Here is a 12,827-nt window from a genome sequence, read left to right as displayed (position 1 = left end):
TTTTAAGCAATGCACTATTAAAGTACTGGGATTGCTAGTGTTAGCACAATGAAATGGACCACTTTCAGATCCTGGTTTCAGCATGACCAGGAAGTCAACACAAAATTAACAGGGTACAGAAGTCTGCAGGGACCATACACTGTGAAACTGGAAATACATGGAAAAAGCATCTGCTTTTTATACCGGCATTCATATCTTACTACGTGACAACCCAGTTAAATGACTGTTTTTCCCTCAATCAGAAAACAACCTTAGCAATAAACTGTGGGTAACAGTAGAAAACCTGTACTATGATGGAACTCCATTTAATAACGCCATTGTTTTCTATTTATTTAAAATTACTGCATAACTACACGACCATGTACAGCAGTCAGATGTCAAGATCAATGAATGCAACTGTAATATGATTTAGGTGGCAAAGTGTGGGAAAAGATGTATTACAGTAAAAGCAGTGATCACAATTACTGTAAAAATTTCAAAAAACCCACAGTTGCCTGCACTAGTCTGCAAAAGTTATTATAAATTTAAATGACTGAAATTTTACAGCAAAATAATATCCAATTTACTGTTGCTTTACAATCCTTTATCAGCTGTTAAATTTTAAAATTAGGTACATTTTACAATAAAAAATTCAAAGTTTTGGCAAAGTAAAGCAACATCAATGGAAACAAAAAAAGCAGAACAGCATTAAAGTCAGTAACGTAAATGGTAACGTATCTGATCACTAATGTCCTGTAATTAACATCAATGATAAGTAAAAACATAGCACGTTAGACATACTAATTTATCAAACTACGGGGTCAGTTTGGTATCTGCTATTCCCCAAGTATAGAGTTCCCAAACATGTCTTTGGGGCAAAGCAACCAACAACAAATGGAGGTACACAGTTCAGGGGTATGCCACACTAGCTACCCTCCTGAACAATTTCTGCATCCACCTTCTCACACACAATGAATGGGCTGAGGGCTTTACAACTTGAAAATGAACATATCTCTGCAGGTGGATAGGGGTGGGAGGAAGGGAGAAAACAAATTTAAAGAAATTTACTTAACCTGATTTTAGCATTTCTGACATACTATGTTTAGAAAGGAAATGTAAAATATTGCAGTTCAAATGTCAGTGTTCCAAGAATTCCTTTATTGCTCAAATCTGCTTGAAGTGTGTGTTTAAACATCCAGATTAAATAAACAAGGGAATCACTGTACGTGTTTTTTAAGAATCTTAACACTGTCCAAATACAGATATGGTACTGGGAATTATTCTGCTATACATTTCAACAATATGGAAGATAATAATACTTGCAGCATTTAAACGGGAATTAGATCAAATACAGTCAAAAAGCAGGAAATGGGGTTAGCTCTAATATGGGGCTAGATTCCACAGAAGCACTTCGGACAAAGCAATGTCCTTCTGTGCTCTGACTGTTATGATTGTTTTATAAAATATACCCCCAACCACTCCAACAGCCAAAGAATGCCTGTTCCACAACAAAAACATGAGCCATCATTCAAATGACCTAAAATGACTGTTAGAATTTGACAAAAAGTTGAATTGCTTGTATTTCCTATGGCAAGTATTCAGTTTATTTGCATTAAGGTTTTAATGCATCAAGAAACTACACAAATTGATCATTGTACTCAATAAATGGGATAGTTTGCAGTACTAATACAACATACGCCCCATTATAGATTTAATACACATTCACACCCTTACTATCTATCCTCAAACATACTGATCTGGGTTGTAAATTTCCTGCAGGACCACCCTCCATCACAGCTTTGCTACTGGGCCAAGCAATTAAAGTGAGGCAAGCTGGTTCTCTCTCGTCTTCACCACCTGGTTTGCGGAGACTTGAAAGCGATTGTCTTGCTGCTGCAAAGGGCCTCATCCAGTGACGAGAAAAAAATGCTCAAGTCAAGCAAAAGGCAAAGGAATTCAAGAAGCTGGTGACTCAAGACTCCAACTCACTGATTAAGGCTGGGAGCCAGGTGTTCAACAGCTTTAACAAGAATGCCTTCATTTCAAGAAGCAACCCAAATGCATCAATGGGTTGAGATCGCAGTATATTAGTAACAAGTATGCAAACATGTTATTGTAAAATTCCTGTGCCACTATTTCATGATGGTATTAGCTATTTTAAATTAAGTTATCATTGTATTTAAGGCTCAGTGCAATCTTTATTTTTAAAAAAAACAGCTTTCTCCCCCTCCCTAAAAAGTAATTTCAGCAAGGTATAGCAATTATGTATATGGTTAAACCATTAAGGGTTTTTATAAATTAAGCACACACATTAAGGCCTAACAATTAGGATACAAAGGGCTTGAAGTGTCAGATCTCACTTTAGTGTTCTTGCACAACTTACATTTTTCAAAGGAGTAAACCATACAGAGTAGTGCTGATCAGGGATTCAAGAAGTTAGTGGCTGTAACAAAATGTTTGCGGGTACTATAGAGGCGGTCTCATTAAACCCATCTTCAAAAAAGTCAAAGTTTTGCAAGGAAACAACTTCAATCAAATTTCACAGAAACCTAATCAAAGACTTCCTGAAATTATCAAAGTGTGAACAACTCAGACAAGTGATCTGGGACACCCACCATTCCCATAAATTCTTCATTTTTAAAAAATGTATTTATAAAATTAGATTAAAATTTTAAGACATCTTCTAGATGAAATTGAATTGCATGTTTCTGCAGGGGACTATTATTCCATTGGTAATTAATAAATTAATTTGAAGTTCATGGATGCTGGAGGCATATTTGTCAACTTAGGGAATTTTAGAATTTATTTTAAAATACTTTCAATTCAAAATTGTTCTGGTCTCACTGTTGCCAAGGCTCAAATACCATTAGGAGTTTTAGTACTTTTATTTACTGCATGGTAAAGTTTGTGTTACACACATACTCAGATATAAAATATCCATCTGCACACGTTAGAAAATGTTCACAGTAAGTTCTAAAGTCCATATTTATAAGGGAAACTGTCTATGTAAATTTATCAGGCTGTAATTACATCTTCCTCTCCAAGTGGAAGTATTATAGCATCACCACTGGCAGGAGAGTATAACTACAGCCTGACACTACCAGTTTCATGTGTATACAGGAATTTATAATAAGCATATGTAAAAGGACAAAACTGGTGACTTTAAAATGGGGATTGAATTTCATTTGCACAATCTGGTCCAATTATCCTCTTCCCTATCCTCCTTCAGCTGGAGCCTAGAATTGGTCTCAGCTCAATATGTGTAACACCACAGGAGATCGACTAATAATAAAACGTCATGAATCAACTCTGCTGGTTTTTCTTTCAAATTCCATTTCAGGTGAACGTGTCTCTGAAATGACAGCTTTGAATTTCACTTTCTAAAATTAATACACCCTTTGCTTTAGCTTCAAACTATTTACTCCATTTAATTAGTTGTACTTACTTAACACTAAATCATTTTATCAAAATGTACATTATACTTCAGGCATGTTTAAAAATTTTAGGTCATTAAGAAAGGCACTGTGTCTACATAGGAAATTGACCAGTCACTAAAAATACTGAGAAGTATGACCTTTCAAAAAGAAAACCTCTGCAAGAGTGAAGCTCAGAGTGTAACATGACATAGGGGCAATAAAGTGATGCAAAGACAGGTTTCCAAGAAGTAAATCTTCTGAATCCACAAATTTCCTTAATTTTTTTTTAAATTGCTCTCCCTTGAAGACCTGTATCTTAATCTATGTTACCCACAATTGAGTGCTGAAGCTTTTTTTTTTAAGAAGTCACCCCAATACTTTTTAATATTCCCAAATCTTAACAGATGTCTATAATCGTACAGAGAGATGAATTAACAATGGTGAAAAGACTGTTATATTTTATACAAAAATAAATCAAGGAGCTATGGAGTCTGATAATGGAAAAAGTATCAGGTCTGGCGATTATTAAAATCACCATATAAAACGGTGCGAGGAATAAAATGAGAAAGCACCTCTTTTGTGACTTTCTCCGGAAGGTGGTACCTGGATCAGTCAAGCGGTCCATTCACTAAAGCCATCATCATTAAGTTCAGACAAAGATAAGAGTCTGGGCCTAGAAACCTTAACACTACAACAGACCAACACACCTGCATTGCATTGATTCAATTTTGGAAAAGAAATTCTGTTGCTACAAAATTTAGTTACCATTCTGCACAATTTTTCTTTTTTATACAGTAGTAACAAATTAAAGTTACTGACTTTTTTTTATATACAAATAGGCAGGTCACTGGGACTGACCTCAACCAGAGCAGTCCTCCTCCTCAGTCCCGTTCCCTACCCCCCCCAACCCCTCCCATTTTAGCGCTGGCTTCACAATGCATGATAAGAAATGCCATAAGATGTACTTTTCAGTTATAAACAGTGAACATATTTACTGTACAAGTACTCCGCATCCACAGCTTCGCTGCATTTTCACCACACACAAGGTATGGTTAACACTAACCCCCTCCCCTACTAAAATGTACACTGAGCCAATAGATATTTGCTGCTCTCCCTCCCCTGACTTTATAGCAACCTACTGCAAACTTTTAAGACGATTATAGATATTTTAGTACAACAAATGCTTTAAAGCCTGAAGGTAGTACAGACCTTCTTGAAAAATTAAAAAAAATACAAAATATAAGACAATTTGTACAACATTTAAAAACTTACAATAAATTAAGATGCAGGCATTTTTGGATAACTGCCTGTGGCTTTAAAACCCACTAAGCAATTAAGGAGGGCATCCTGGGGTCCTTCAGACCCAATTCCAAGAATCCCTCCGAATTCTCCATGAGTAATGTACGCTTCCCTTCCTACCGATTCCTGCTCTCGATGACCCTCAAACGATATCCCTTTTCCAAGAGTTAGTCCTGGATCCCTCACAGCTCCCCTGCGAGGTCTACAACATGCTTGTGATGAAGTTGTACAGTTGCGTCAGCACCACAAAATGAACAGGGAGGCAGGAGCGGCGATCCTGGGTGGCAGGGTCACAGGTCAGCCAAGAAAGAGCATTGTATTGTTCTAGAACAAACCTGGAGTTCAAAGGGATTTTACATGTGAAACAACATCCACAAAGAAAAAGCAAAAAAAAAATTTACAAGCTCAAGATGCTCGAACTATTTGTATTCTGTTACAAAAGCAAAATTTTATAAAATTGTTAATGTTTTGGGACTGTGTCTTTAATTTAGAGTAAAATAAAGAGGGTCAGGTGACCTAAAATCTGTCAAACAACAGGCCTGTTAAAGGTCAATGGGAGGCTTGGTTGTTTGCTGGAAGGTGTAAGGTATTCACACTTGGAAACAATGACAGCGGCATCTGTGTTTACAGTGGTTAGACTGCTGGTCTCCAAAGTCCCAGGAAAGTGTTGAGAATGTCAGGTTGTAATCAGCTATACTTTAAACTGTCTATTTACTTCCAAGATAAACAAGAGCTGGGGTCTCAATGATAACGAAGCAGCATTTCTAACTGGAAACAAGGACCATGTGATTAATGCTGCCACAGAGATGGGCTTTGAGAGGGGAAAGGTTTTTAAGATACCCCCCGAAAACAGTCTCAGGTAGTCTGCCAGGATTAGAGAGAGAGATAGCAGCTAGGGGCCGTAAGTCTCTATGGTTCACCTCGCAAGAACGCAGGTAGGAGCTCAGGCTCAGACTGAAAAGGTCAAATTTGAAAGAATTTGAAACAAGGCTGGATGATTCATTTAGTTTGCACTAGAGGGAAAATCTCCAGGAAGAACCTTCACCATGGAAGACACTTCTGGGATTAAAAGTTACCAGACTGGGAAAGGAAAATAACAGGAGTCACTTTGGACTGGTTCCAGGAGAATTGAATGCCTACCTAAGTGATGGTGTAAAGTATAATTGTGGGATTCTCAGTTGCGTTAATAGTAAAATGGGGAAAGTTCTGTTCGGTAGTTTAAAGTGTAAGTTGGCTAAATACTATTTGTGTAGGCAATGTTGCTTCTACTTTGCTGTTACAGTAAAAAGTCTTAAAACATAATTCTTGTGTCATCCTTTCAGCTATTGACTGCAGGTTCAAATTTCTTTTTAAAAGTTAGTGGTCTCTACAGAGATCCCTCTGCACAACGAGGGCCACAAATAAATTTAAATTGGAATTCCTATTAACCTGTTGATGAAGCAACTGCACAAAGTAACATAAATACAAACAGAAATGGGCTGCCAGGCTACCTCTGAAACAGCTTCTGAGAACACAGCTGAAATGCATCAATGTTTCCCATAATTACTTTGAGTGCAGTGCTATGTGCAAACATATCAGCCAATCTGCATTAACATCCCAACGAACTGCAAGGAGATAAATGACTGGCCTGATGCTGTTGGGCGCTGGATGGAGGATTAACATTGGTCAAAACACAGTGGAATATCTGAATGTAACCTAAGCCCTCCAAAATTATGCGGCATCCCGTACCTGAGCACATCAGAGGTCTGGTTTGAATCAAGTGGGTGGGAGTGCTTACTATGAAGCAACTCATCCGAATGCACTGAAGGCACATGGAGGTGCAACGAGGCCTGGAAACAAAGAAGAAATTAAACTCCTGTAAATGTTTACATGGTCCAGCTCCGTGCTACTGAACTACTATACTATACTTGCCACTAGATGGCAGCAGTCATTGTCAGCTAATCATTTCTGAAGTCACTACAGTAATAGGTGCAACATTTTTCTTAAATGTTTTAGATTTCAACAGATTTCTCAATTGTCCTTCAGTTAGTTACTTTGAATTTAATTTGAATAGTTCATTGATTTCTAAAGATTCCAATTTAAAGTTAATCCCCCCACCATCAACTTTTACCTTACAGTACGCTAGCCAGGAAATGATATTGTTTCTCCTTTGCTGACATCCCTTCATGCAAAATACCTGTGCTGCAACTATCACTGCTTAAGAGGTGTTAGGTGAAGTCTCATGCTCTCCCTCCATTCCAAAATGAGATTGATCACTGCCTGGCCCCTTCATTTGGGAGGATTTCAACATAACGTATGGTACCACCCAGGCAACTCTGCCTACTCAGTGTGTTTCACTCCTACTCAGCTTGAGTTTTGTTCCAAAGTTTTGAACAATAAATACTAAACAGCATAAGGGAGCGGTAATTACAAACAATAGTTATGAGGAACACTATTCATTTATTTATTTATTAGCAGGAGCACTATTCTAAAAAATGATTGTGTTCCAGCAGAGAAATACACTCCAACCGACCCAGCGTCTGGGGGATAAAAACACTTTTTTTTAAGTAGGTAACCAGAGATGTGGGTCTACATTGGAGAGCAACTTACTGCAGCACACTAACCAGCAGCAAGTGCAGTCTGAACAGTCAGCAAGGTTTAATAGCAATTTACGCCAGAGTCCAGGCTGACTTTCAAACTTTCCCCAAGTTTCAAAAAAATATGCAAAAAGTGGCTTGGCTTACCTTGAGGAAAAGCGGACATTGGTTCTGTGCTTGAGGGCAGGCTGACCAAAACCAATCAGGAAGTGGCCCAGCCTTAGCTGTTGAGACAAAATATCCTAGTGCCAGGGGCTGCTGCAAAATGGTTACTTCATCATGAGATTCCTGTCGGTCTGTGCACTGGCCCTGAAAAGGTAAACGCAACAAATTAGTTCCAATAATTGACAGATTGCAGCAGGTCATTTGTGGTAATTGTTTGAGTCATTTCATCCTATAAACAATGTTAGGTTGTCAAAGCCCTATATTTCTTCAAACAAGTGAATAACTTGGGATAATATTTCTTTACAATCAAGCCTTGAGCAGAGCAGAAAGCTTAATTCTTTTAAAATTTTCATCGTCCTTCCCTAGCTGCTCTCAAGAAAGTGGCGGTGGGCCACTGTGAGATGAAGACACTCCCACGGTGCTTTAACGCGGGGAGTTCCAGGATTTTGATCCAGCAATGATGAAGTGGTGATATATGTCCACATCAAGTTGGTGTATGACTTTGGGTGAGGTGGTGCAGGTAGGGACAATGAAACCTGGAGTTGATGGTGTTCCCTGTCCTTGTCCCTCTGGATGACTGAGGTCATGGGAGGTGTTGCTGAGGAAACCTCGTTATATCTATGGTATATGATTTTCAAGGCCAATGTGATGCTAGGTATGTAGGCCGTACGTCCCAAAGACTGGCAGATCGGATCAAACAGCATGTCCCTTCCACTGTTCGCAACAAGCAAGGTACAGACCGAACCCAACGCGTGCAAAACTCAAAACAGTCTTCAACATTGGATGTGATTCCGTGACTGAACGATATTTGCTAAATAATCCTCAGTGTGCTAAAAATTACACTGACAGTCAATTTAAGATTGTCAGTGGGGCTCGCAGTGTGCTGCATTTGCGTGTACTGGATATTAATACACAGGGGGCCTGTTCTTTGCAGAAAGAGTATGTACACACATTGTGCCTGTTTCAGCTAAACAAACTGAAGTGACAGCCATGCGCTGATTCATTCCCCTGGGCAATGTCTTGATCAGAGTCAAGTTGCCTGGTTTAAATTTCAAACACTGCTTGGCAGTTAACTTTCAGTCACCATCAACTGGTACATTTCCATAGCACTGCCAGTTCACTTGCCAATCAACCAGCACTCTCTCCTCACACAGAATAAATGTTATTTCCCCTGATGTTGGCATTTTCTTGCGAGTTGTCCTGATGAATGCAAGATGAAAAACTTCAACAAAAAATCTTTTTTCAGCAATTCTCAAGTTCTGTACTACCAAGCGACTAAACCTCGTTCAGTTACTGCAGCACATCTTGTAGACATTACACACTGCACCGAATGCGCCAAAGGTGGAACAAATAGATGCTTAAGATATGACCATACAGATCAGCACAACTGGAACACAAACTCAGAATTTTACAGTTCAGCTATTCACTAGCTATTTCCTTCAGCAGAACTTCTCCATAAACCCTACTTCACTTACCCATTCCCCTAGCTATTTTACGCACCGCACCTAAAACATTATGAATTGTGAAATAACATTGAAGAGAATGGAAACAAAAAGATCATTGTTGGGCAACTGCAATATTTTAGTCATACAGATTTGAAATGTTAACTGTTTCCCTCTCCACAGATGCTGCCAGACCTGCTGAGTATTTCCCAGCATTTCGTTTCTATTCCAGATTTCCAGCATCCGCAGCATTTTGCTTTGATTGCAATACTTTAGCACCCGTCACAACCTTATTCTTCGGCTAAGTTTTGTTGTTTCTTTCAAGAGTATGAAACGGCACGAGTAAAAGCACTAGGGAAATTGGTTGCAAGAGTTTCAAACTTTTTCTTACCTCCTTTTGTGTCATGGCTCATGAAATGAGAAAAGGGTATCAAAACATGGCCCAGGAAAATCAAACATTTTAAGAGTTGACACTTGACAGCATGTTAACTTTCTGATAGAACGTTTGTGGCATTCTGCATGAAAAACAGTTCCATTCTTGGCAGATTTCCACCATCTCCTTGTTAACATATCAGAGCCCAGAGGTCTCGAGTTAGCAGAAACTTTGCCCAAGGCAAATTACTCACACCAGAGTTTGGCAGCTGTTATAATGTTCTGATGGCATTCTGCACCGCTAAATAAATATCAGGACACATTACGGATCCACGGAAAACAAGGAAAACTGGGAGGAGAGGAGGGGTTCAGAAAGGGAAATGGAGGCAATTGCAAGGAAAGCTAGAGGAGCTTGTGTATTGCAGCCTTGAAAGAAAGCAACAAAGGAGATATTATATGGAAAGGGTACATCCAGAATAATGACCCTAACAGTATGATAAACGGGCAGAGAGTCAAATCAAAACACTGCAAATTCAGGGTTGACAGCAAGAAGCTACTCTCTTCACAAAGGTTGATCAAACTGTGCAAAGTTCTTCCAGGCAGGGTAAGGTAAAGCAAAACTTTGGAATTATTTAAGAAACACTTGATATTATTGAGGAAGAAAAGGGAAGGAGAAAGGCAGCAGATTCTTGACAAATAAACCAAATGCATCAAATAATCTTCTCTTCTGTATCCAGTAAAGTGATTTACAGAAGCATTGGCTGAAAATTTTACAAATGTGATGACAGAACAGCCTCACCTTGCCAGTGTCACCACCATGCGGGTAATGAGAGCCAGGTGAATGTACCGGCGGTGTGGATGGAGATGCTGGCAAGTTAATTATGAGATCATCATCTGGGTCCAGTAATTCAAAGATCCCCATTTCCTCTGCAAATCAAATCAAAGGGTGTTAGGTAAGAATAGATTAGCACAAGATTCAAAAACAATTTATAACTGATCAGAAGTTTCTGTGTTACCTGTTGCAGCAATCAACTCTACAGTGGAAGTTGTTCAGTGACTAGGAACTTGAAGTGACACTGTTTCGTTCACCCCAGCCCAATTAAAAAAGTAGATTTTTTTTTAAAAAGATGGACCAGTGCAAAGGTCAGTTTAGTTACCAGCAGTAACTAAATAGTTTAGAACAACACAAGATGCTCCAACATCCACTTATCAATCTCCAAGTATTCCTCAATCATCAGTAGTTATTTAGGATTTTAGCATTTACAAGAGTCAGTTCCTAAGCGCTGCATTGTATAAAATGTAGACAGACAGGAGGAATTGGTTCCTGCCCTCACAACCCACTCCCCAATTCATTCTGGTGTGCAAATCCACATTTACCCCTACCCTACCCAAAGCAGACTCCCAGTACCTCTACAAGTAACCATTTTTCACATGCAAATCTATCAATTATCAACAGGTTAATCAACCATTCAGTCCTTCAGATACCCAGTCAAAGTGGGAACTGTAATATCCCAAATTCTGCTCTAGCGGAGGACGAAACCTTAGACCTGGTCTGCACAGGTTAGAATACCAAACAGTTTTTACTCATTATGTCACTCGCATGAGAAACAGAGCAAGTGAACATTTTTTCTCATCTTTCGCAGACTGCTTTTCAATGAGCAGGGCATTATGTCACAACATAGTATGGTTGTCATCCTACATCAGCTCAGGGATTCAGGAGGGGCCACAAAGGATTTGAAGTTCAGAATTTTTTTTAATATAAACTGCTAAAGCTTCACCTTCTTGGTTCCTAAGTTTTCAGAGGCCTTTGTTTTTTTCCATTCATGGGATGTGGGTGTCACTGGCTAGGCCAGCATTTATTGCCCATCCCTAACTGCACTCGAGATGATGCTGAAATGCCTTCTTGAACTGCTACAGTCCATGTGGTGTAGGTACACCCACAGTGCTGTTAGGGAGGAGTTCCAGGATTTTGACGCAGAGGCAATGAAGGAACAGCGATATAGTTCCAAGTCAGTATGGTGAGTGGCTTGGAGGGGAACTTGCAGGTGGTGGTGCTCCCACGCATCTGCTGCCCTTGTCCTTCTAGATGGTAACAGTCATGGGTTTGGAAGGTGCTGTCTAAGGAGCCTTGGTGAGTTCCTGCAGTGGATGTTGTAGATGGTACACATTGCTGCCTTGTGCAGCGGTGGTGGAGAGTGTGAGTGCTTATGGGTGGTGTGCCAATCAAGCTGGCTGTTTTGTCCTAGATGGTGCCAAGCTTCTTCAGTTCTAGTTGGAACTGCACTCATCCAGGCAAGTGGGGAGTATTCCATCACACTCCTGACTTGTGCCTTGCAGATGGTGGATAGACTTTGGGGGAGTCAAGAGGGGAGTTACTCGTCACAGGATTCCTAGCCTCTGACCTGCACTTGTAGCCACAGTATTTACATGTATTTACAATTCAGTTTCTCGTCAATGGCAACCCCCAGGATGTTGATAGTGGGGGAATTCAGTAATGGTAATGCCATTGAATGTCAAGGGGTGACAGCTAGATTCTCTTTTGTTGGAGATGGTCATTGCCTGGCACTGAAGCGGCCAGCAACATTCACGCCACACATCAGCCCAAGCCTGGTTATTGTACAGGTCTTGCTGTATTTGGACTTGGGCTGCTTCAGTATCTGAGGAGTTACAAATGGTGAATATTGTGCAATCAGCAAACAGCCCCACTTCTGACCGTATAATGCAAGGAAGGTCACTGATGAAACAGCTGAAGATGGTTGGCCCTAGGACACTACTCTGAGGGACTCCTGCAGTGATGTCCAGGAACTGAGATGATTGACTCCAACAACCACAAGTATTTATCTTTGTACCAGGTATGACTCCAACCAGTGGAGAGTTTCCCCCCACGTCTCCCAATTCCCATTGATTCCAGTTTTGCTAGGGCTCCTTGATGCCACACTCGGTTAAATGTGGCCTTGATGTCAAGGGCAGTCACTCTCACCTCACCTCTGGAGTTTAGCTCTTTTGTCCTTGTTTGAACCAAGGCTGTAATGAGGTCAGGAGCTTGGCGACTGTCATGGAAGCCCAACTGAGCGGTGAGCAGGTTGTTGCTAAGCAAGTACCGCTTGATAGCACTGTTGATGTCCCCTTCCATCACTCTACTGATGATGGAGAGTAGGCTGATGGAGCAGTAATTGGCCAGTGTTGGATTTGTCCTGCTTTTTGTCACGACTCACTGGGGATAGTGCGCTGAAATATCAAGCCCCACTGCTCCCCGAGCAGTGGCAAGTGTGAAAAAAAATTGATCAACCCCCCTAACTGTTTAATTTAGGTTAACAGAACATGAGCACCAGGATTGCAAACTTAAATAAATAACTGTTTATTGAACAAATTGTCTTTAACCAGTGGCAAAAGAAAGAAATAGGAACTGCTAATTTCTAACTCTATAACTAAACTATACCCCTTCATAAATCCCTATACACCCCCACCTCCACCCCCCACCCACACGCAGCCCCCACACACGCACACCCCCCTCCCTCCACCCCCCTCCCTCTACCCACACACCCCCTCGCCCTCCACCCACACCCCCTCCCTCCACC

General features: G+C 40.4%; 1 protein-coding gene across 2 annotated transcripts in view; it reads right to left on the bottom strand.

The window, feature by feature from the left end:
- Window positions 1–4,151: 4,151 nt before the first annotated feature.
- The window catches only part of med13a (mediator complex subunit 13a), a 191,958-nt gene continuing 183,282 nt past the window's right edge, over window positions 4,152–12,827 (bottom strand). For both annotated transcript variants that reach the window (XM_078548226.1, XM_078548227.1), the window contains exons 28-31: window positions 10,049–10,176; window positions 7,418–7,579; window positions 6,423–6,523; window positions 4,152–5,029 (exon numbers count right to left, since the gene is read on the bottom strand). In XM_078548226.1, the coding sequence (XP_078404352.1) occupies window positions 4,897–5,029; window positions 6,423–6,523; window positions 7,418–7,579; window positions 10,049–10,176 (524 nt within the window). In that variant the 3' untranslated portion in view covers window positions 4,152–4,896. The remainder of the gene's footprint in view (window positions 5,030–6,422; window positions 6,524–7,417; window positions 7,580–10,048; window positions 10,177–12,827) is intronic.

The sequence above is a fragment of the Cetorhinus maximus genome, chromosome 9 (assembly GCF_964194155.1).
Source record: "Cetorhinus maximus chromosome 9, sCetMax3.hap1.1, whole genome shotgun sequence".
NCBI lineage: Eukaryota > Metazoa > Chordata > Chondrichthyes > Lamniformes > Cetorhinidae > Cetorhinus > Cetorhinus maximus.
Note: the sequence above shows the minus strand (reverse complement) of the source record. Positions and strands in the feature narration are given on the sequence as shown.